This window comes from Eleutherodactylus coqui, chromosome 7, assembly GCF_035609145.1.
Source record: "Eleutherodactylus coqui strain aEleCoq1 chromosome 7, aEleCoq1.hap1, whole genome shotgun sequence".
Taxonomy (NCBI): Eukaryota; Metazoa; Chordata; class Amphibia; order Anura; family Eleutherodactylidae; genus Eleutherodactylus; species Eleutherodactylus coqui.
The window spans coordinates 189,813,504-189,836,099 of record NC_089843.1 but is presented as its reverse complement, the minus strand read 5'-3'; the positions used below and the strand labels follow the sequence as shown (position 1 = coordinate 189,836,099).

General features: G+C 44.9%; 1 protein-coding gene across 1 annotated transcript in view; it reads right to left on the bottom strand.

Moving 5' to 3' along the window:
- The window catches only part of LPL (lipoprotein lipase), a 34,410-nt gene extending 14,705 nt beyond the window's left edge, over positions 1–19,705 (bottom strand). Inside the window, exons 1-2 of the mRNA XM_066574149.1 lie at positions 19,462–19,705; positions 3,492–3,670 (exon numbers count right to left, since the gene is read on the bottom strand). Coding sequence (XP_066430246.1) covers positions 3,492–3,670; positions 19,462–19,558 — 276 coding nt within the window. The 5' untranslated portion in view covers positions 19,559–19,705. The remainder of the gene's footprint in view (positions 1–3,491; positions 3,671–19,461) is intronic.
- Between the last annotated feature and the right edge of the window lie 2,891 nt (positions 19,706–22,596).

The following is a 22,596-nucleotide window of genomic DNA, read 5'->3' as shown; positions in this document are numbered from 1 at the left end:
GCATGTAAATGGGTCTTAATATACTGACTAATATTTACTTGGGAGAATCTGGACTTGGACTGAGGGGCTTCAATTCATCAACTTTTAAACTGAAGTATTTATCTGAAAATTGAGATTTCATGATTTTGAGCTTCTCGGAGTTACATTTTTTACTTGAAAGTATCACTTGATCATCATTTAAAGTCATATGTGGCTCACAATGTATTAAAGGTTGGGGATTTCTGATCTATATAATAAATGCAATCTTACTAATTTGTCCACATATGTTAAGTATTGTGCCCCCCTATTGTACCACTTTTATTTTTACTAACATGGCTAACTGGTGAAGGACAGAAAGTTCTATCAAAAGGCAGATAAAAGAAATAAATAAGAATAATATTAATTTATTAATCAATTAAGAATTCACCAAATCCCCCTAAAACTATAAAGTAGACTTAGCCCTGCACATAGATCGTATTGATTTCTGCAAGTAATTTTGCAGCAACGGCTGTCACTGCTATGGCAGGTAAAATCTTCCAAGTAACGGATGCCACTGAAATATTCATGTTTGTATAGCTAGAGCCATCTGCTTTCTCTTGTCATATCGTATGACATTCATGTTTGGTGAAAATCCTAATGTATCCCCAAATACCTGTTAGAACGTCATATTCAGGTTTTACTGTATAATATGTTTGGTTTTGATACTAACTCGGTATGCTACATTTGTAGCAGTGATAAATAACATGGTTTGCTACAATGAGAAGCACATGCTAGTGCCGTGCAGAGCTGTTCCCAAGAACAATACGGCATGCAGCCAAATTCTCTAAAGTTTCCAATCTGTTGTTTTTCCCAGCCATTTATTTTACAAGAACCGTTTCATTCCTGACACCACTGGCTGTGACATTGCAGATAAATCTCTTAAGAGACCATTAAAAAGTTTATACAAGTTATAGCTATTTATTAATCTTATCCTCTGAGGTTCTTTAGAAAAGGAAGTAGTTGACAAAGGAAACTACTACATGGAAAAGAAAGTGGACAAAAGTTCTGGTGATAAGACATAAACCATATTACATTAAAGGGGTTGTCCCGCGCCGAAACGTTTTTTTTTTTTTTTCAACCCCCCCCCCCGTTCGGCGCGAGACAACCCCGATGCAGGGACCTAAAGAAAGCTTACCGGAGCGCTTACCTTAATCCCCGCGCTCCGGTGACTTCTATACTTACCGGTGAAGATGGCCGCCGGGATCCTCTTCCTCCGTGGACCGCAGCTCTTCTGTGCGGTCCATTGCCGATTCCAGCCTCCTGATTGGCTGGAATCGGCATGTGATGGGGCGGAGCTACACGGAGCTACACGGAGCCCCATAGAGAACAGGAGAAGACCTGGACTGCGCAAGCGCGGCTAATTTGGCCATCGGAGGGCGAAAATTAGTCGGCTCCATGGGAACGAGGACGCTAGCAACGGAGCAGGTAAGTATAAAACTTTTTATAACTTCTGTATGGCTCATAATTAATGCACAATGTACATTACAAAGTGCATTATTATGGCCATACAGAAGTGTATAGACCCACTTGCTGCCGCGGGACAACCCCTTTAATATGGGGGAAATATCGCATTTCTCTAAGGAGAAAATATACTGGAACGCTATATTTTCTCCTTAGGGAGAACACCTAGATGGTGAGTGAGTAGACTTGTAAGGCCATTCATGCTCCTCTGGGTAATATGCAAATAAGGGAGATGGATTACCCAGAGGAGCATGAATGGCCTTATAAGTCTCCTCACTCACCTTCTAGGTGCTCTCCCTAATTAGAAAAGATAGCGTTCCTGACCCCTATCATAGACCTCTCGATAGCCAAGCCAGAAACCTAGTGCACACTGACAAGGGGCAAACACCACAAAACAGCTGTTTGTGTATGGATTCTGGCTTGGCTTTCAATTCCCAGTCATGGTTACAAGGCTTGTATAGAGTCTAACATTGACTTGCAGGAATGCTGCCTTCTGATAGGTGGGCTGCAGCAAACTAAAATGCACCAATTGCAATGCCTAGTTAGTCTAATGAGTTCCAGATGTGTTCTTTTTCCTACACATTTATGCAGAATTTCACGCATCTCATACGGTATTTTGTGTGCATTTGTACATTCCCATTGATTTCTATGGAGACTTTTGCTGTGCAAATGCGTAGGAAAATAGAGCATGCTGTGGGTTCTACTAAAATGCACCGGAAAAATTGAAATCAATGTGTTCCACTGACTGCATATTGCACGTGCAAATTTTGTGTGTGCAAATTCCCCTGTGCGAAGGGCGTCTAAATGGAGCGAATTTGGCTGCATTTTTAGTTGCGGAACAGCTGAGGAATTTAACCCTTGTATTTCAAGGGTTGAATTTCGCAGCATCATTCCACACATAAATAGACGTGCTGCGGATTTGGAATCTGCAGCATTTTTTTAAAAAGGAGTTGTCGTGGAAAATGTCTACACCATGCAAAGGAGATTTCTGAAATCTCCTCCATATGGCTCGTACTGTAAACACTGTGAAATTTCTGCAGTGATTTCGGTAGTAGAAATTCTGCAACGTTTACTACCTGTGTGGAGGTGGCCTTATGTGCGGATTTGGCAACCACTGAAAATCCACGAAAAATACTCGCCATATGAACATACCCTAGTATTGCCAACTACACTGCTCAAAGAGGAGATGCTTCAGCAAGAAAAATCATTACTGACACCTATGGCATGATTGCCATGGGCCCGCAAATTTGAGAATTGAAGATGCCTTAGGTGATATGCTAAGCCTGCCATGTGGCAACTGCACCCCTAGTTTTGCAAAAGCCAATTTATTAGACGTTAGTAACCATGATAATTTGTGGAGTTTGTACAGTGATCAGTGTCTTTGTGTCCCATTCATGTTCATTCAATCATAAAGAAATAGATGAAAGTCATGTAGCCAGCAGATCTGATGGATCCAAATGAAAGAGCTATACTCTGCCTGCGATAGATAACATCCTCTATGATCTAATGCTGCAACAGCTGCTCGGCTGCGGGATGTGTTGGGTTTCTACACCATATCCATTTGTTCAATGATATATACTGCTGGATTTGTGACACAATTAGTTCTCAGTAGACAAATCCATGCAGAGTGTGTCAGCTGCTCAGTCACTTCCTGAAGAAGTGCTATCAATCTTGCCTGGACGCCTTACTTGAGCATTACTATATTACAAGTTATATCACTCCAGAAGGCTTGGTGATTCGAGGATTATTCTTATTGCCATATTGGAGTTAGGAAGGAATTTTTTCTCTTTAAATGAGGAAAATTAGCCTCGACCCTATAAGGGTTTTTTTTGCTTTCTTCTGGGTTGGGGTGGGTGAGGGGGGGAATACGCTAAATTGAATGGACACATGTTGCACTTTTTTCAGCCTGACTTACTGTGTTACACATTTATATGTAAGCCTCTTTTCAGGGATGTGCCATTTAAATTAACCCTTTAAATTCTGCAAGCAGTTTCATTTCGCCAGGTACTTACCGTCCAGCCATGGATTACTACAAAGCTTTTACTTGTATGATTGAAATGGCAATTTCCAACCGTTTGGTCTTGGCCAGGTATGAGATAACAGGTGTCCTCATCTGGTTCTTCTGGAGTCCGAAGCGAAAATTTGCTCTCGATATCTTTGAAATCAGTTTTCTTCCAGACAGAATTAGCTACTGCAAAATAAGCAATGTGCATATGAAAGTGTGATATGTCATCATGCGTCTTATATATTTCATTTGTATCAATGTAGATACTATATTCCGTTGCATGTGAAAGCACCCTTAAAGCTCTTTGTCATTATTCAAGCTTCTGTAATGTATGGCTGAGCGCTACTGTATCTTTTGTGCGCTGTGATGACTCATATCTGTACTCATATTGAAAACTCCAGATCACACATCCCATATACCGAAATGTAAACTCGCGAATTTACGCCACGGGAGTATCGCGGTGGTAAACAAAAAGTCCCTGCTGGTGATCGCGGAAAAACGCTCATTTTTCTGCAGTCTCCATTAATACTATATTAATGGAGACCTCCACTGCGGTAAAATAGAACATACGCTATTTTTTTCCCGCAGCGGAAATCCATGGCAAAATCACACATCTGAGCACTGACAGGCAGAAAAGCTATAAGGTTCAATAGAACCTAATAGCTGCGTTATTCCGCCGCGAGGAATGCAGCAGAAATCCGTCCATCGGCATTAGCCCTTAAGCTGTTCTCCATGCCCTCAACGGAATCTGAACCTGTGCCCAGCCGGCATCCACGTGTACCTGTAAACCTGTGATGCGGATGATTGTGCGGACATGTGCATTATAGATTTTTTTTTTTTAATCCCTGCTTTTCCCGCGCCATCACTAGGTGAGGCGAAATCCGCGACCTTTCCGCAATGTCAAAAATAGAGCATGCTGCATTTTATTTTCCGCGAGCGGAATTTGAGCTTGCTCGTGTGTGTGGACTAGAGATGAGCGAACGTACTCGTCCGAGCTTGATACTCGTTCGAGTATTAGCGTGTTCGAGATGCTCGTTACTCGAGACGAGTACCATGCGATGTTCGGGTTACTTTCACTTTCATCTCTGAGACGTTAGCGCGCTTTTCTGGCCAATAGAAAGACAGGGAAGGCATTACAACTTCCGCCTGCGACGTTCAAGCCCTATACCACCCCCCTGCAGTGAGTGGCTGGCGAGATCAGGTGTCACCCGAGTATATAAATCGGCCCCTCCCGCGGCTCGCCACAGATGCATTCTGACATAGTTCAGGGACAGTGCTGCTGGTGCCGGAGCTGCTATAGGGAGATCGTTAGGAGTTATTTTAGGCTTCAAGAACCCCAACGGTCCTTCTTAGGGCCACATCTAACCGTGTGCAGTAGTGTGGAGGCTGCTTTTTGCAGTGTTGCACATTTTTTTTTTTTGTATATCGGCCGTGCAGAGCATTGCGTCCTGCAGTAATTTTACATTGTCCAGGGCCAGTAGTGGTGAGGCAGGGACAGAAGACATATTTAGTGTATATGGGCAGTGGGCCTTTCCAAAAACATTTGGGAAAAAAAATCTATTTGGGCTGCCTGTGACCGTCCTCAGTGTACTGGGTCTCTGCTGGGGGTAGTTGTCCTAATTCATATGCAGCCAGCTAAGTGTTACAGCAGGCTTGCGCAAAATTCTTTCCTGCCTCTGCTGTGCGTTCCATAAGCGAAGTCAGCCTCCAACCACAGGCCAATAAGCGGCACATTTAATTACAGCGTTCTGTTTCTGCACTACTGGTAATACAGCATGCTGAGGAGTAGGGGTAGGCCTAGAGGACGTGGACGCGGGCGAGGACGCGGAGGCCCAAGTCAGGGTGTGGGCACAGGCCGAGCCAGTGCGGTGGCCAGGGGTAGAGGCAGGGCCAGACCGAATAATCCACCAACTGTTTCCCAAAGCGCCCCCTCGTGCCATGCCACCCTGCAGAGGCCAAGGTGCTCTAAGGTGTGGCAGTTTTTCACAGAGACGCCTGACGACCGACGAACAGTGGTGTGCAACCTTTGTCGCGCCAAGATCAGCTGGGGAGCCACCACAACCAGCATGCACAGGCATATGATGGCCAAGCACCCCACAAGGTGGGACGAAGGCCGTTCACCGCCTCCGGTTTGCACCACTGCCTCTCCCCTTGTGCCCCAACCTGCCACTGAGATCCAACCCCCCTCTGAGGACACAGGCACAAGTGCCTACCGGCCTGCACCCACACCCTCGCCTCCGCTGTCCTCGGCCCCATCCAGCAATGTCTCTCAGCGCAGCGTCCAGACGTCGCTAGCGCAACTGTTTGAGCGCAAGCGCAAGTACAACGCCACGCACCCGCACGCTCAAGCGTTAAACGTGCACATAGCCAAATTGATCAGCCTGGAGATGCTGCCGTATAGGCTTACGGAAACGGAGGCTTTCAAAAGCATGATGGCGGCGGCGGCCCCGCGCTACTCGGTTCCCAGTCGCCACTACTTTTCCCGATGTGCCGTCCCAGCCCTGCACGACCACATCTCAGGCAACATTGTACGCGCCCTCACCAATGCGGTTACTGCCAAGGTCCACTTAACAACCAACACGTGGACAAGCACAGGCGGGCAGGGCCACTATATCTCCCTGACGGCACATTGGGTGAATTTAGTGGAGGCTGGGACAGAGTCAGAGCCTGGGACCGCTCACGTCCTTCCCACCCCCAGAATTACGGGCCCCAGCTCGGTGCTGGTATCTGTGGCGGTGTATGCTTTCTCCACTAAACCACCCTCCTCCTCCTCCTCCTCCAACGCAACCTCTGTCTCGCAATCAAGATGTGTCAGCAGCAGCAGCACGTCGCCAGCAGTCGGTGTCGCGCGGCGTGGCAGCACAGCGGTGGGCAAGCGTCAGCAGGCCGTGCTGAAACTACTCAGCTTAGGAGAGAAGAGGCACACGGCCCATGAACTGCTGCAGGGTCTGACAGAGCAGACCGACCGCTGGCTTTCGCCGCTGAGCCTCCAACCGGGCATGGTCGTGTGTGACAACGGCCGTAACCTGGTGGCGGCTCTGCAGCTCGGCAGCCTCACGCACGTGCCATGCCTGGCCCATCTCTTTAATTTGGTGGTTTAGCGCTTTCTGAAAAGCTACCCACACTTGTCATACCTGCTCGGAAAGGTGCGCCGGGTCAGCGCACATTTCCGCAAGTCCAAGACGGCCGCTGCCACCCTGCGGACCCTGCAACATCGGTTTAATCTGCCAGTGCACCGACTGCTGTGCGACGTGCCCACACGGTGGAACTCTACGCTCCACATGCTGGCCAGACTCTATGAGCAGCGTAGAGCTATAGTGGAATACCAACTCCAACATGGGCGGCGTAGTGGGAGTCAGCCTCCTCAATTCTTTACAGAAGAGTGGGCCTGGTTGGCAGACATCTGCCAGGTCCTTGGAAACTTTGAGGAGTCTACCCAGATGGTGAGCGGGGATGCTGCAATCATTAGCGTCACCATTCCTCTGCTATGCCTCTTGAGAAGTTCCTTGCAAAGCATAAAGGCAGACGCTTTGCGCTTGCAAACGGAGGCGGGGGAAGACAGTATGTCACTGGATAGTCAGAGCACCCTCATGTCTATATCTCAGCGCGTTGAGGAGGAGGGGGAGGAGCATGAGGAGGAGGGGGAAGAGACAGCTTGGCCCACTGCTGAGGGTACCCATGCTGCTTGCCTGTCATCCTTTCAGCGTGTATGGCCGGAGGAGGAGGAGGAGGATCCTGAAAGTGATCTTCCTAGTGAGGACAGCCATGTGTTGCGTACAGGTACCCTGGCACACATGGCTGACTTAATGTTAGGATGCCTTTCTCGAGACCCTCGCGTTACACGCATTCTGGCCACTACGGATTACTGGGTGTACACACTGCTCGACCCACGGTATAAGGAGAACCTTTCCACTCTCATACCCGAAGAGGAAAGGGGTTCGAGAGTGATGCTATACCACAGGACCCTGGCGGACAAACTGATGGTAACATTCCCATCCGACAGCGCTAGTGGCAGAAGGTGCAGTTCCGAGGGCCAGGTAGCAGGGGAGGCGCAGAGATCAGGCAGCATGTACAGCGCAGGCAGGGGAACATTCTCCAAGGCCTTTGCCAGCTTTATGGCTCCCCAGCAAGACTGTGTCACCGCTCTCCAGTCAAGGCTGAGTTGGCGGGAGCACTGTAAAAGGATGGTGAGGGAGTACGTAGCCGATCACACGACCGACCTCGGTGACGCCTCTACCCCATACAACTACTGGGTGTCGAAGCTGGACACGTGGTCTGAACTCGCGCTGTATGCCCTGGAGGTGCTTGCTTGTCCTTCGGCTAGCGTCTTGTCAGAGAGGGTGTTTAGTGCGGCTGGGGGAATCATCACGGATAAGCGTACCCGCCTGTCAACCGACAGTGCCGACAGTCTTACACTTATCAAGATGAACAAAGCCTGGATTTCCCCAGACTTCTCTTCTCCACCAGCGGACAGCAGCGATACCTAAGCAATACGTAGGCTGCACCCGCGGATGGAAGCATCGTTCTCTATCACCATCAAAAACGGGGACCTTTTTGCTTCATCAATCTGTGTATTCTATTCATCCTCCTCCTCCTGCTCCTCCTCCTGAAACCTCACGTAATCATGCTGAACGGGTAATTTTTCTTAGGCCCACAAGGCTCAGTCATATAATTTTTGTAAACAATTTTTATACGTTTCAATGCTCATTAAAGCGTTGAAACTTTCACCTGAACCAATTTTTATTTTAACTGGGCTGCCTCCAGGCCTAGTTACCAATTAAGCCACATTAACCAAAGCGATTAATGGGTTTCACCTGCCCTCTTGGTTGGGCATGGGCAATTTTTCTGACGTACATTAGTACTGTTGGTACACCAATTTTTTGGGGCCCTCGCCTACAGTGTAATCCAATTAATTTTTTGCCCACCTGCATTAAAGCTGACGTTACATCAGCTGTGTTGGGCACTGCAATGGGATATATTTATGTACCGCCGGTGGCTTCCTGGCACCCACCCATGCTGTGGGTCCACAGGGAGTTGTAACTGCATGTGTCTACTTCTAAAGAACCCCAGTCTGACTGGGGCATGCAGTGTGGGCCGAAGCCCACCTTCATTAAACATGACATTACCTCAGCTGTGATGGGCAATGCAATGGGATATATTTATGTACCGCCGGTGGGTTCCTGGCACCCACCCATGCTGTCGGTCCACACGGAGTTGTAACTCCATGTGTACACTTCTAAAGAACCCCAGTCTGACTGGGGCATGCAGTGTGGGCCGAAGACCACCTGCATTTAATCTGACGTTAGCTCAGCTGTGATGGGCACTGCAATGGGATACATTTATGTACAGCCGGTGGGTTCCAGGGAGCCACCCATGCCGTGGGTGCACACGGAATTCCCATTGCGGAGTTGTACTTGCCTGTGACTATTTATAAAAAACCGCGGTCTGACTGGGGCATGCAGACACCTTGACAGAATGAATAGTGTGTGGCACATAGGTTCCCCATTGCTATGCCCATGTGTGCAGCTCCTAATGGCGGTGGCACAGGATTATATTTCTCATTGCCTCTGTACAGCATTGTGGGCTATTGCCCCGCCCCTTTTAAAGAGGGTCGCTGCCTAGCCGTGCCAACCCTCTGCAGTGTGTGCCTGCGGTTCCTCCTCATGGCAGACGCACTTATAAATAGACATGAGGGTGGTGTGGCATGAGTGCAGCTGAAGGCTGCGCAGGGACACTTTGGTGTGCGCTGTGGACACTGCGTCGTGCGGGGGGGGGGATTGGGCAGCATGTAACCCAGGAGAAGTGGCAGCAGAGTGTCATGCAGGCAGTGATTGTGCTTTGTTGGAGGTAGTGTGGTGCTTAGCTAAGCTATGCATTGCTAATGAGGGCTTTTCAGAAGTAAAAGTTGTTGGGGGGGGCACTCTTGCCTCTATTGTGGCTTAATAGTGGGACCTGGGAACTTGAGATGCAGCCCAACATGTAGCCCCTCGCCTGCCCTATCCGTTGCTGTGTCATTCCCATCACTTTCTTGAATTGCCCCGATTTTCACAAATGGAAACCTTAGCCAGCATCGGCGATATACAAAAATGCTTGAGTCGCCCATTGACTTCAATGGGGTTCGTTACTCGAAACGAACCCTCGAGCATCGCGAAAATTTCGTCCCGAGTAACGAGCACCCGAGCATTTTAGTGCTCGCTCATCTCTAGTGTGGACATTTGAATGCACTATTTTTTTGAATGTGTGTGGAATGCCACGGATCGTCCGTGCGGGTGATGATCGCGGATTAAGCAATTGAAATTTGCCCATGTGAGACTGGCCTTACTTTGAAGTATCAGCTGTTTAACAGACAACTATTTCCCTTCATGTGCGAAGAGAAATTCCAGAAATCAGTATCCACAGATGGACAGACAAGGTATAAATAATGGTTTGCTGGCATTTTGCATTTATTCAATTGAGTACATATGTGAGCAATGTTGGATTATTTTCCCAGAAGATTCTAACAGTAAGGGCTTAAGCGAAGCCATTGATTTTGGTGGATTCGTTCTCACAAGTGTATTTCTTGCACGCAATTATAATGTGCGAGAAAAGATAGGCCTTGCCCAAACTTTCTTGCACATATTTTTTATAAATAGGTCCTGGCAAAGACTTATAACTTGCTCATTCACAACTACGATGTATTGCGGCAGGAGTACTTGCACATGCATTTATCTGTTAAAGCCTTAAGTGCAAAAAAACACGGGGGTGTGCGCAACTACGTTCGCCGCTACGAACCATAGTTGAGCATAAACTGTTTTTTTTTTATCAAGCCATTCAAACTCCGCCCAAAGTCCTATCTTTCCTCGCCCGTACTATTAACAGGCAAGAATACCGCTAATAAAAATGAAACCATTGAAATCAATGGTTTTGTTTGTCTTGTTATGTGGCCAAGATTATCATGTCTGCATAGTAGGACTTAAACACACCCATGTGAAGAAACCCTAAAAGTATTAAAGTAGTACTGCTAAACTGGAGCGTCCTCGTGCTAACGCTACATTCTCACATACTCTACTGCTGCACAGGTCCGTTAGGAATTGTATGAACAAAGCTATTCTTTCCTGGAACTAATGGTCCCCAAAGAAACCCTTCTAGAATGTTCTCTACATACGGCATCTGATGGATAATACTGCAATTTTATTCATCAATTCATATGGAATTCAATTGAAAAACAACCTCCCCATGCCACTTTATGAAATCGGAGGCGTGCACATGTACACTAAGGCCCCATGGGTGCCCTACCACGGATCCCTGCAGAACAGGAAATAATACTAATTGTGCGAGGAAACTCAAGCCTTTCCCATCCACATTTACCCTGCAGCGGTCATGGAAGGTCACGTTCACATCTGTGATAGAACCTCGCAGATCCGGAACAAAACACCAAAAAAAAAGGTCTACATGCAGGACTTAGTCGTCTGCTAACATGCTGGACAGCTAAACAAACGGACACCATTAAAGTCAATGGGGTCTGTTTGGCGCCATTTGCTTCTGTCATAAGACGGATTAATTCGGCCAGGAGATTCCCCTTTCCTGCTCCCATAACGAATAAGGAAAACGGAACACCCGAATGCAGATGTGAACATAGCCTAAGCAATGAATGTGAGGTCGGAGCGGAGAAGAGCGGATGAGCAGGTGTGAGAAGGTAAGTGAAGACACTTTATATTTAGTTTCTTCTACACCGTTCCCTACCCCGGGGCGGTTATGTACACAATGATAGTACTTACCTATGAAAAAGTATTAAATATTTAAGAGTTATTAGCTGCATTACACAAGGTAGGTTATTATGATTTTAGGGTCAGATACTAGTAGGCCAATTTAGATTGTGAGCCCAATGCAAGGAATGTCCATCTCTGTACAGCGCTCTGGAATATGTATGCACTATGTTAATGAGGAAAATAAATACATCTATGTACCATCAACAAAGTTTCCTCGCTTTATGGAAGCTGCTAGTCTGATCTCTTGACCCTTGTGAATTTCCAAGCCCACCCGTGGGAAGCAGTCAGGCCTAATCCATGGCCATTGGAAGGTGAAAACAAAGAATTAGGAATTGGTTAGAAACTTCTGCCAGAGGAGGACTAAGAAGACCACCCCATTCTTGTGATATCAGTTTACATTCAATCCTCTGCATTCACGCTGCCGGTGGTGGTCAGTTGAGGGTTTCTGTTTCTCTCTGCTCTGATTTTGGAGAGAAACTGAAATAAAACTGAAAAAAAAACGGATCTGTTATTTTTTCCCCATTGAATTCAGTGGGGTATCAAAAAACGGACAGCAAATGCAAAAGCTTCAGTTTGCTTCCTTTCATCTCAGGTTTCAGGGGTTTTTTGGATGGAAAAATAAGACTGCAGACTGTTTGACTTCTATTTTTTCACAGGACCAAAAATCGTGATCTACAGCGCTATTGGTTCTGTAAATGAAGTCTAATGGAACAAGTTCAAAAGGAAACATTTCTCTTTTTTTATCATTGATTTCAATGGGAAGAAAATATCTGTTTATATTCAGTTAAGACCCCTTTCATGTATGCTTTTGGGAAAACAGAAATGTTTCCACTTGACTTCCGTTTTCTTTTTACACAACCAATAGCGCTGCATACTTCATTTTTTGATCCTGTGAAAAAACGGATGTCAATTGGAACAGATTCAAATGGAAACATTCTGAGGAAGGGGGGGGGGGGTTCTATAATTGGTTTCAATGGAAAAAAACGGATATAACATTGTCCCATCCATCAGTTTAACTTCAGTTTCTCTATTCCAAAAACAGAACAGAGAAACAGAAAGCAAGAATGCAGATGTGAATGGGCCTTCTGCAGTCTTCCTGGGATACATTACTATGTCAGTGACCTTTACGGCATCAGAGCGGGTGGCGATGCCCGTGGAACAGGATGGGATTTGTCACATTTGTCTTTCATTATCTGCTATGGAAAACTTCTATAGAATAAGAAAGTAAATGCAACCACTCATAGTGTTACTACAACATGTGGCAGCAGGGAATAATCTGCATGCATCAGTATCCCTAGACTAGCAGGAGATACCAGAAAGCAATAGCTGCCAGTTTTCAAGCAGGGGTAATGAGGTGTATAAAGCTGGCACATGGGACCCCGCTGCTGGCGTTCCCAGATTCCTCACTTTTCCCACAGTTTTCACATTCCTTTCCCGTGTTTTTCTCTCCTCCAATGTTCTTTGTGGCAGAGTACGAATAGTTTTTGGAGACAAATTCGCTCTCAGCATTTAGCTTGGCAGATCCAATCCTCCCGAGGATTACTTTCCAAGAACTGCTTGTATTATTGACACTGTCTAGGAACTGCAAGAGTTGGCATGTGAGCGGGGAACAGACACGGAAAGAACTCTTGTTCCCGATGGGACAACATTATATCCCAGCATCATAGAAATCCGCCTGCGATATTCCATGGATGGGCAGCTGCAGTGACAGCCATGAGGTTGATGATGTACAGCCACTAATGCAAGGGTCACCGCTACTCTCATCTCGTGTCCTCACTTTACGCTTTTACTAAGGCTACCTACACACGGAATAACGCTTGCCAATGTGCATTTTACCTGCAAAACACACCTTGCATCGCATCTGTGAAATTCCGATCCTCTTGCGCAAGTTTCGTGTGCGATGGAGGACCGAAAGTGTTTCCCATGTTTCGCATGCGAGGCATTAAAGGCCCCATTGAAATCCATAGGCAATACGTTCCAAGGAACGTGAAAGATAGCTTATGCCACAATTTTTTCGTGTATATGACTCCATTCACACACAAATCTTGCGCAATTTTCTTGGCCGTGTGAAACCGGATTTAGGGCTTAGACACATTTCTGCGCAAGTGAAAATCACGCCTGCAAAGTGTGCTGAATAGAACTCAATGTGATTGTTCTCAGCAAGAGAAACGACGTAATCTTGTAGATATGATACCTTTTAATGGCTAACAAAAATACATGATGTAATAATAGCGAGCTTTCGTACCAACGCAGGGTACTTCTTCCGGCTTAAATGGATTGGATCTGAAGAGGCATGGATATTTATATAAATATGCATGCCTCTTCAGATCCAATCCATTTAAGCCGGAAGAAGTACCCTGCGTTGGTACGAAAGCTCGCTATTATTACATCATGTATTTTTGTTAGCCATTAAAAGGTATCATATCTACAAGATTACGTCGTTTCTCTTGCTGAGAACAATCACATTTTGCTCTACTGGCTAACACGGTACCAGATCTTTGTTTTGAATAGAACTCATTAAAGGAGATGTCCCGAGGCAGCAAGTGGGTCTATACACTTCTGTATGGCCATAATAATGCACTTTGTAATGTACATTGTGCATTAATTATGAGCCATACAGAAGTTATAAAAAGTTTTATACTTACCTGCTCCGTTGCTGGCGTCCTCGTCTCCATGGTGCCGACTAATTTTCGCCCTCCGATGGCCAAATTAGCCGCGCTTGCGCAGTCCGGGTCTTCTCCTCTTCTCTATGGGGCTCCGTGTAGCTCCGTGTAGCTCCGCCCCGTCACGTGCCGATTCCAGCCAATCAGGAGGCTGGAATCGGCAATGGACCGCACAGAAGCCCTGCGGTCCATGAAGACAGAGGATCCCGGCGGCCATCTTCAGCAGGTGAGTATGAAGACGCCGGACCGCCGGGATTCAGGTAAGCGCTGTGCGGGTGGTTTTTTTAACCCCTGCATCGGGGTTGTCTCGCGCCGAACGGGGGGGGGGGTTTAAAAAAAAAAAAACCCGTTTCGGCGCGGGACATCTCCTTTAATTTCAGTGGGTTTGTTCTTAAGAGCATGTTTCTCATGCGCAATTCCTTTACGAGAGAAGAGATAGGATCTGCACTATCGTTCTGTGTTTTATGCAGAAAGCTACCATATGTTCTATCTTTTGTAGGTGCGATTTTTTTTTTTTTTTTGACGAACGCAATACGAACTCTTTTACGTGCGTATAAACACTAGTGTGACTAAGCCCTATGTGCGCAAAAAGTATAGGACTTTGCACTGCTACACACACAAATCATCATTGTTCACTGCGCTGAGGCAAGCTTATTTGCGCAAATGTTCTCCTTAGGCGGCTCTACATTTTTTACCTCCATATCTACTGGTTTATAAGTTTGCCCTCTTCTATTAGCCGGTGTCAGATGAGTGTATAAGACATGTCCATAAGGGCGGCTTCAGGCAAGCATATTTGCACACATAAAATAAAAGTGTGCAATATGCGGAGAATACAGCCCAGTGATGTCAATTACGAATTATGCATGCAAAAAATATAGAAAAAGCTCTATTTTGCTGCGTCTTTGTGCACTAAAGGGCCCCATAGAAGTCTACGGAAGGTGCGCAATTTCGTTAAATAAAGAATTTATCTGGACCCCATTAGGCTAGGCCTTCTACAACAGGGAGGGGAGGGGGGTGTTGCCCTGTGTGTACAAAAAAATGCGATGTGATGTTTGCCGATCCCCTGATGTGCGCAAAACAAGCGCAGGAGGATCGGGATTTCAGAGAAGTGAAGCGAGGCATTTTTGCAGAAGAGAGTATTTTTGCTCCATGTTTGGTCTGTGTTGGGGGTTGGCTGTAATATAGGCTAATGTAAATCTATAGGGTTGATCACATGGTTGTATTTCTTACTTCTGTTTTTCAAAAAAGCAGCATGATCTATTTTTGGCATATATGACTCCATATTTGTACTCTGCTCTGTTGGGCGAATACGGATCTGTATCTGAGCAATAGAGAATAATAAAAATATGGAGCAAATAAAAATGAAAAACCGTCATATGGATGTAATGTCTTGTGAAACACCTCCATAGTATAGATCTGTATGAGGGCAAAAACTCAGTGCCATAGGCACAACTATGCTCGCTGGTACGGAATGTAGCTGCGCCTGAACGAGAGAAAAATGTTTCCCCTACGCAGGTTGTTCAAGCTCCACCCCAGAGTGCAGGAGTTTGAAAAAATACGCGAGAAGATAGGTGCTGCCTGATCTTCCCTGCACCATGTATGCACTACCTGCAGGGAAGATGGCACACATCCTTTATTTTCTTGGCCGTAGTCTTCACAGACGAGAAATCCGATAGTGACATCATGCTCACCCGTATGTGTGTATGTATGTATGTATGTATGTATGTATATGTATATATATATATATATATATATATATATATATCTTTGAATGTAACTCCAGCTCAGCCAAACACGGCATGGGAACAGCAGCTTGCACTCAGCGGCCAGCTCAGGATTACGGAAACGGCTGCGCTGTTCTAAGCGGGTCCCATGACTCCTAGGTTCAGCTGTGGTGAGACTTCCCCTTTAAGTTATAACAGCATCAGTTTAGTGTAATTCCTCCCCAGAGACGGTAACTTCGCTGTAACGTCTCTCCATGTGTGCAAATATTTGCCTTGTTGAAATCCTTTAGAAGATCCCCGCCTGATTACTTGTGATGTTTTATTCATGCCTTTCATTAGCGCTACACTACATTGTGCAGCTCCATTTGTAACATAGCTTCTGAAGTAGATGTGAACCAAACTTACACGGAATCCCTCACCTACCTTTATCCCTTTGAGCTAAGCTTATAGGCTGACAGTAGGTGACCCCCCTGAGTCCGGGAATGTAAGTGCTATACTTTCCTTTGCCACCGTTCCCCCGGTATCAGCGCTGGAAGACGCAGGTCAGTGCATTGAGTGGAGCGCTAAGTAGTCCTCCCACAAAGTATACATGCAGCTATTTAGCTGCATCAAAAAATCACAGCCATCTGAAGCATTTTTTTCCAATTCAGATGGCCATTCATTCAGATGAACGGCTTTGAGCACGCAAAAAAATCACGCAGGGAAAAATAGGACATCGGCGTCTGTTTTCGGTCCATAGGCTTTTATAGAAGCAGGGGAAAAAAGGGAGGGGGAGGGAGTTACTTGGTGTACAACGCTGGGAAAAGAAGACAGCTGGCTCTATTTAAGCATTAGCAGTCTCTCCCGGGATTTCTACCGATCGATGGATTTCCGCGTTGCAGTGTATTTTTTTGCTGGTACACAGCAGCCGTCCGCGTGAACAGCAAAAATACGCTAAAGCTCGGTACTTGATCATAGCTATCATTTATTCATGCAATTTTACAGCGCGTACGGGCAAACGTAAAAACACATACGGTCGTGTATATGAGGCCTAAGGGCGGATTCACACAGGTGTATTTGCATGTATATTTGCATGCACAAAGTTTGTACAAGCAAAATGCAGAGAATAGTATCCATTGATTTCAATGGCTGCGTTCACACTTCCTTACTTATTTTTCACGCATTTCGCACGCACAAAAGAAAATGCAGCATGATCTACTTTTGTGGATATTTGCAAGCCAAAGGTCCCCAAAGAAGTCTATGCGGGGGGCGCAAATGTGTGCGCAATATGCAAGGAGGTGCACAGTACGCCTTCCATAGGAAAAAGAACGCATCTGGAAATCATTAGACTAAAGAGCCATTTAAATTGGTGTGTGGTTGTGTCCCGTGTGCAAAAAAACGTGCATAAAAAGTAAAATACGCTGATACGCGCACAAAAAGCCTCATTCATAGCACAAATCCATTGCGCTGAGACGCAGTCAAAAGGCATACACCCGTGTGAAGCCACCCTAAAGGTCCATTCAGACCTGCCAATTTCTGGTTAGAACAAGTGAACGATATCAGAGTTAGATACATCGTTGTCTCGTTCAGTCGTTCACATTCGCTGTATAAGAGCGAACGACTGAATGATTGAAATTTAAACTGAAGATTAGTGAACGAGCAAGCAATTATTTTTTTTGCCTGCACAGCGATGAACAAAAAGCGTGAACGTTCTATCATTAGTTGTGTTTACACTGAATGATGTGCCTTAAGTGCCACTAAAAGCGCTGACACCGCTGGAACGACACGTTCTCCCTGGACTTAGCAGCTCGCCTACTGTCAGCCCATAAACTCAGTTTCTAGTAAACTGTAAACTCCCTGTGACTTCAGCTACTGTACATGAACTACATGGCTGCAGGTGACAGAGGAAGCGATCAGAGGACAGACAGAGGCAGAGAACAGCCTTCTAGAGCTGCTCCACTGACAATAGCTGGAGGGACCAGCCCCCTCCCTGCACCAATCAGCCGGCCAGTAGAGGGGGTGTGCGCCGGGTGGAGTCACAGTGACCTTGGATTGGGTTAGAAGAATTTGAAGCCTGAGCCTGAGGAAGGTAACCAGCGGTCAAATTCTTTCTTTTTTTTCCGCTTGTCATTCAAACAGCCGTCCCTCCTAGATTCCTGTTGTGTTTCCTAAATTTCAGCCCTGAAGGGGATTATCATGGGAATTAGTATGATTAGTCTGTACAGAGGGAGACAAAACTCCGGCTGCCGTCTGTTTGTCCTTCTGGCGCTGGATTATTATATGTTTTGTACTAAATTTTTCCAGTACGTAAAATATAGAAAAACTGTAAAAGATTACATTCCGGGAATAATTGCATGATTAAGTGCGGCTTCACACGAGTGTGTGCGAAAATGCGTAGGCTTCAGCACAATAGTATTTGTGCTATATGCAACGCTTTTTTCAATGAATATCAGCGCATTTTGCTGTACTTTTTGTGAATGCTTCGCATTTTCTTTTGTGCACCTCCAATATACGTATGTGGGGAGACACTGTGCGCAAAAAATAGATCAGGTCGTATTTTCTCACACATGCAAAAACAGAAAATGTGTACAAACCCATTGATATCAATGGCTTCTATTCTCTGATCATTGCATGCACAAATTAAGTGTACGCAAATACATCCATCTGAACGCTTTGTCTGCCTGTATGATACATATAGCCACTGTTCATTTCATAGACTTTTCCTTGTATACGCTAAAGTTGGGTTTAGCAAACTTTAAGATGTCAAAACCTTACTGTACCTCTAAATACCATGAAGCGTTTTTTGAGTTCATGATGAAAACAGAATAACAGTTTTTTCAGGTGCGACAGATTTGCGTGATGTTACCGTACATCTGAATGGCGTCATTTGGCATTACATGCATAGATTTCTGCAAACTGCATTGAGAAACTAATACTACAAACTACTACATAACACAAGCGTACTTGCGCTGCATATTATGTGCGCAAGTTTTGCGCACATAACATACAGTGACTAAAAGCAGTTAATTTAAATGGGTTTGTTCACATGAATGTATTTTGTTTGTGCAAAAAATATGCAGCATGTTGTCTTTTCATGCATAAACAAATGAAACTTTTAATTGCCTATTGAAATCAATGAGAGCGTGCTTGGGTGTTTATTTGCTTACACAAGTATGCACAAAAAAATACAGTAAAATACATACACGCAACACCGATTGTGCAAATGTGCACGTAAATACGCCTACACCCATGTAAACCTGGCCTTAAATACTTTATAATAAACTTTTCTCAAATCATGAATGCATGAAGGCTGCAGAATTATCATTATATCGAAAGATACATTCAGCAGTGACTGTAAAGCACCTTCTCTCTATGGACCTTTCACATGCAATGAACAGCAAAATCTGCACTGCTGATGTACGGATTTTGATGCGGAATTAAAAATAGCAACAATTCTGCATCAAAATCTGCTTTTAGCGGTGTGGATTTAGGTGCAGTATTTTTGGACGGCGCATTCCGCAACATTATTGCAGAATATTCCATCCCATGTGAAAAGTTCCTATAAGGATCCATATGTTGGCATCAATGTGCCAAAAATACAGTCACCTTCCTTAAGATATACAATTAGCAATACGATACAATGATTTGCACTGCCAATTCAGAGCAGCATTAAATGTATACAGCTGCACAAACAAACATCACACACTTGTAAACAGGACACATGCGAATGAAAAAAGTTGGCAACTTTCTAAAAAAGTGACAATGAATGAAGCATAAACGGATTATCCCGGGACAGATTAAATTCCTTAATTTGTAATCCACCCGTCCAGCACAAAGTAAATTGTATACGTAGTCAGACTTACTTGTAGTAGTAGGTGGCTCAGTAGTGGCTAAGACTTTGTAGCAAGCCAACAGACAGTGCATCCACATAAGCAGTGCAGGGACTTCTCCACTTCTCATGGTTTTTACAACCTTTGCCTACAATAAAATAACAACACCCGTATTCCTTCCTCAGCGCCGAACTCTTTGCAGGCTTTTATTCAACTTTGACTAATGTTTCAGTAACTACAGTGCATTGAATGGAAAAAAGGTCTTCACTAGCAGGAGGAGTCATGGACTGCTATTGGCAGCCTGGAGTCTCCTTATGTTGTGAGCGATATGCAAATCATCCCCATCCCACCCCAAGGAGGTTCTCTGGGCCACTTCTAAAGATTGCTGAGGGCTCTTTACTGGCAACATTCAAGCATTCAGAATATAGTAATATGTATTCACTTATGTAAAGATACATCTCAATCTATTCCTCACTTGAGATCTATCTGCAGGCAATACATAAGAAGTATATATATGTGCATTACTGCATGTATATCTACACACATATATGCACAGTGTGTATATATATATATATAATGTGTGTGTGTGTGTATATGTGTATATATATATATATATATATATATATATATATATATATATATATATATAATGCACATATATTGAACTGTAGAGCCTGCATTTCTTCCGTTTAGGGCCAAACACTGCGAGTTTCGCATGCAAGTTTTGTGCATTGAAGCACTCAAAACGTGCGTGAAAATAGACCTCACTATTTTTAGTGCGTCTATTTACAGTAACGTTATGAGATATAAAAATTGCAGCTTCTTCTATTTTACAGAAACTTTGCCCATTATTTCCCTTGGGTGAGCTAAAAATCGCATTGCAGTCATTTGTACGTGCGAGTGCAATGTGACCTTTCAATTTTCCTGTTACAAAAACATGCAATTTTCACACATATGGAAATCACATGTTCAACAATGTAATGCGGTTTTCTTGTAAATCGCACTCACATAGAAAATTGCAATGTCAGTTTGAGTTTTTCGGACCAATATTGCTCTTTTTTGTGTAAATAAAGCCTAAGGGCTCAGTCACACGGGCGCATCGGCACCCGTACACCCGCGCCGATGCGCCCGTGTGACTGACAGAAGACGGCCGTCTCTCTCTTCAGCGCTGATGAAAGAACACATGACCGGCAATGAAGCCAGTCACATGTTCTTCCTCCTGGCGCTGCAGAGAGACGTCCGTCTTCAGGTACGGCCGTCTGCTGGCTGCAGTAACATGGGCGCCGATGCTCCCGTGTGACTGAGCCCTAAAAGTATCTAAAGGTGGAAGTCTGCTTCTACATGTAGCAAGTACCATGCCCATAGCCAGAGGTGCTGAACTCTTAGGCTAATTTCACACCGGTGAGCACGATATCGGGAGAGGTATGTGCGACGTACCCTTGGATGCGATGCCTTTTTGTGTCAAAAAGCCTCACATCACTTCAGTACAGTTGCGATCCTCCAGCAAGTGTTTCATATTGTTTTCAATGGAAAACTTCACATCACACTTGCGTTCACCTCACATGCCATGCAACTTGTTTTCCGGCCCCATTTAAAACAATGGGCAATGCGTTCCGAGGAAACGCCCAAAGATGAAACATGCTCACGTATATAACCCCATTTCAAAGAATGGGGTTCATTTTCATGCAAGAGTTGTACGTCTCGCAACGCACAAATCTCGTGTGATTATTTTCAACCGTGTGAAAACGGCCTGAGGGCGGCTTCAGACGACTGTATATTGGCCTGGTTTACACATAGCTCCGCCCTTGTCCCGACCCCTCCCATTGCAAATAGTGGTGAGGGGTGGAGAGGGGGCGGGAGCTAAGTGCACTGCTCCCGGATCTTTCACCCTCCTCCCCCTGCAGAGAGGGACACTGTATATCTGCTAGGCATGAAAACCCGGGCGATGTACGGTCGTCTGAATAAGCCCTTAGGGCGAGCACCCACTGGCGTTTTTTTACCTGCGTTTTGCGTTTTGCGTTTTTCCTGCACAGGCATAGAGATAACATGTGTTCCTGTCCACTGGCGTTTTTTTTGTGTTGCGTTTGCGTTTTTAACATAGGAACTGTCAGTTGCATATGTGTCCTTATTTTTCTCCATGGAAATTAATGGAAAAGCCGCGAAAACGCCGCGAAAAACGCGCGGAAAAATCGCGGGAAACGCAAACACCAGTGGGTGCTCGCCCTAAGGCTGCATTTACACTTAGAAGCATGATATCCATTAGAGAATCTCAGACCGGTATCGTACTTGTAAAATTGTGATTTTCTTTGTGAGTGCGATGCGATTTGCAAGAAAGTTGCATTGCATCGCTGAGCATGCAATTTTCACACATTTTTTTTCCAATAGGAAACTTTTAAAAAATTGCACTCCCATGTACTCGCCTATAGGAAATGGATTTTCTGCAAATTCGTTGAAAAATGAAACAAGCTGCAATCCCTTACGAGAGAAAAATCGCACATGCTTGCATCTATTTCTAGGCCAGTTTTGTGCATCTCGCAATGCACAAAACTCCTACAGGAAACTCGCCTGTGTAAATGCAGCCTTGTACAAGTTGATAGCCTGCTCTTCATCTCTCCTTCGTACTCTTTTTTTCCTGTAAGTTACCATACCATGCAATTATGTTTCTAGTAATGTTTTACTTATATTTAGTATGTGGCAACATTGCTGATACATTTTCTCACCTTCATTTTTCTATTGGGATTCAGAGACTTCAGAGAAGTCAACGTGTGAGAAAATAACAGCGAGTAACTTAAAAGAGTGTGAAAAAAAATGAGTGGAATGTTTCAGACAAGGTCATACTCTGCGACTTAAAGACTAAACTCATTAGAACAACAAATCCTGAGCTGCTACTATATTTGCAGGAAACCCATTTAGAAAGAAATGACAACGATTTTAGTGAAGTAACTAAAAGTCCTGTGAATAGGTTGGAAGGGTTAATAAAATGTAGCCTCTAGCATTCATCTTGTGACACTCTTATCCTATAGATTCTCATTACATCAATCACTTATTGAAGATTCTACAGGAAGATCTAAATGTTTGATTGCAAAACTAAAAGTTTGTTTTCGGAGCAGAATTTCAGCCCAAGTGAAACAATAATTACTGTAAGGCCTCATGTTCACGGGCAAAAGA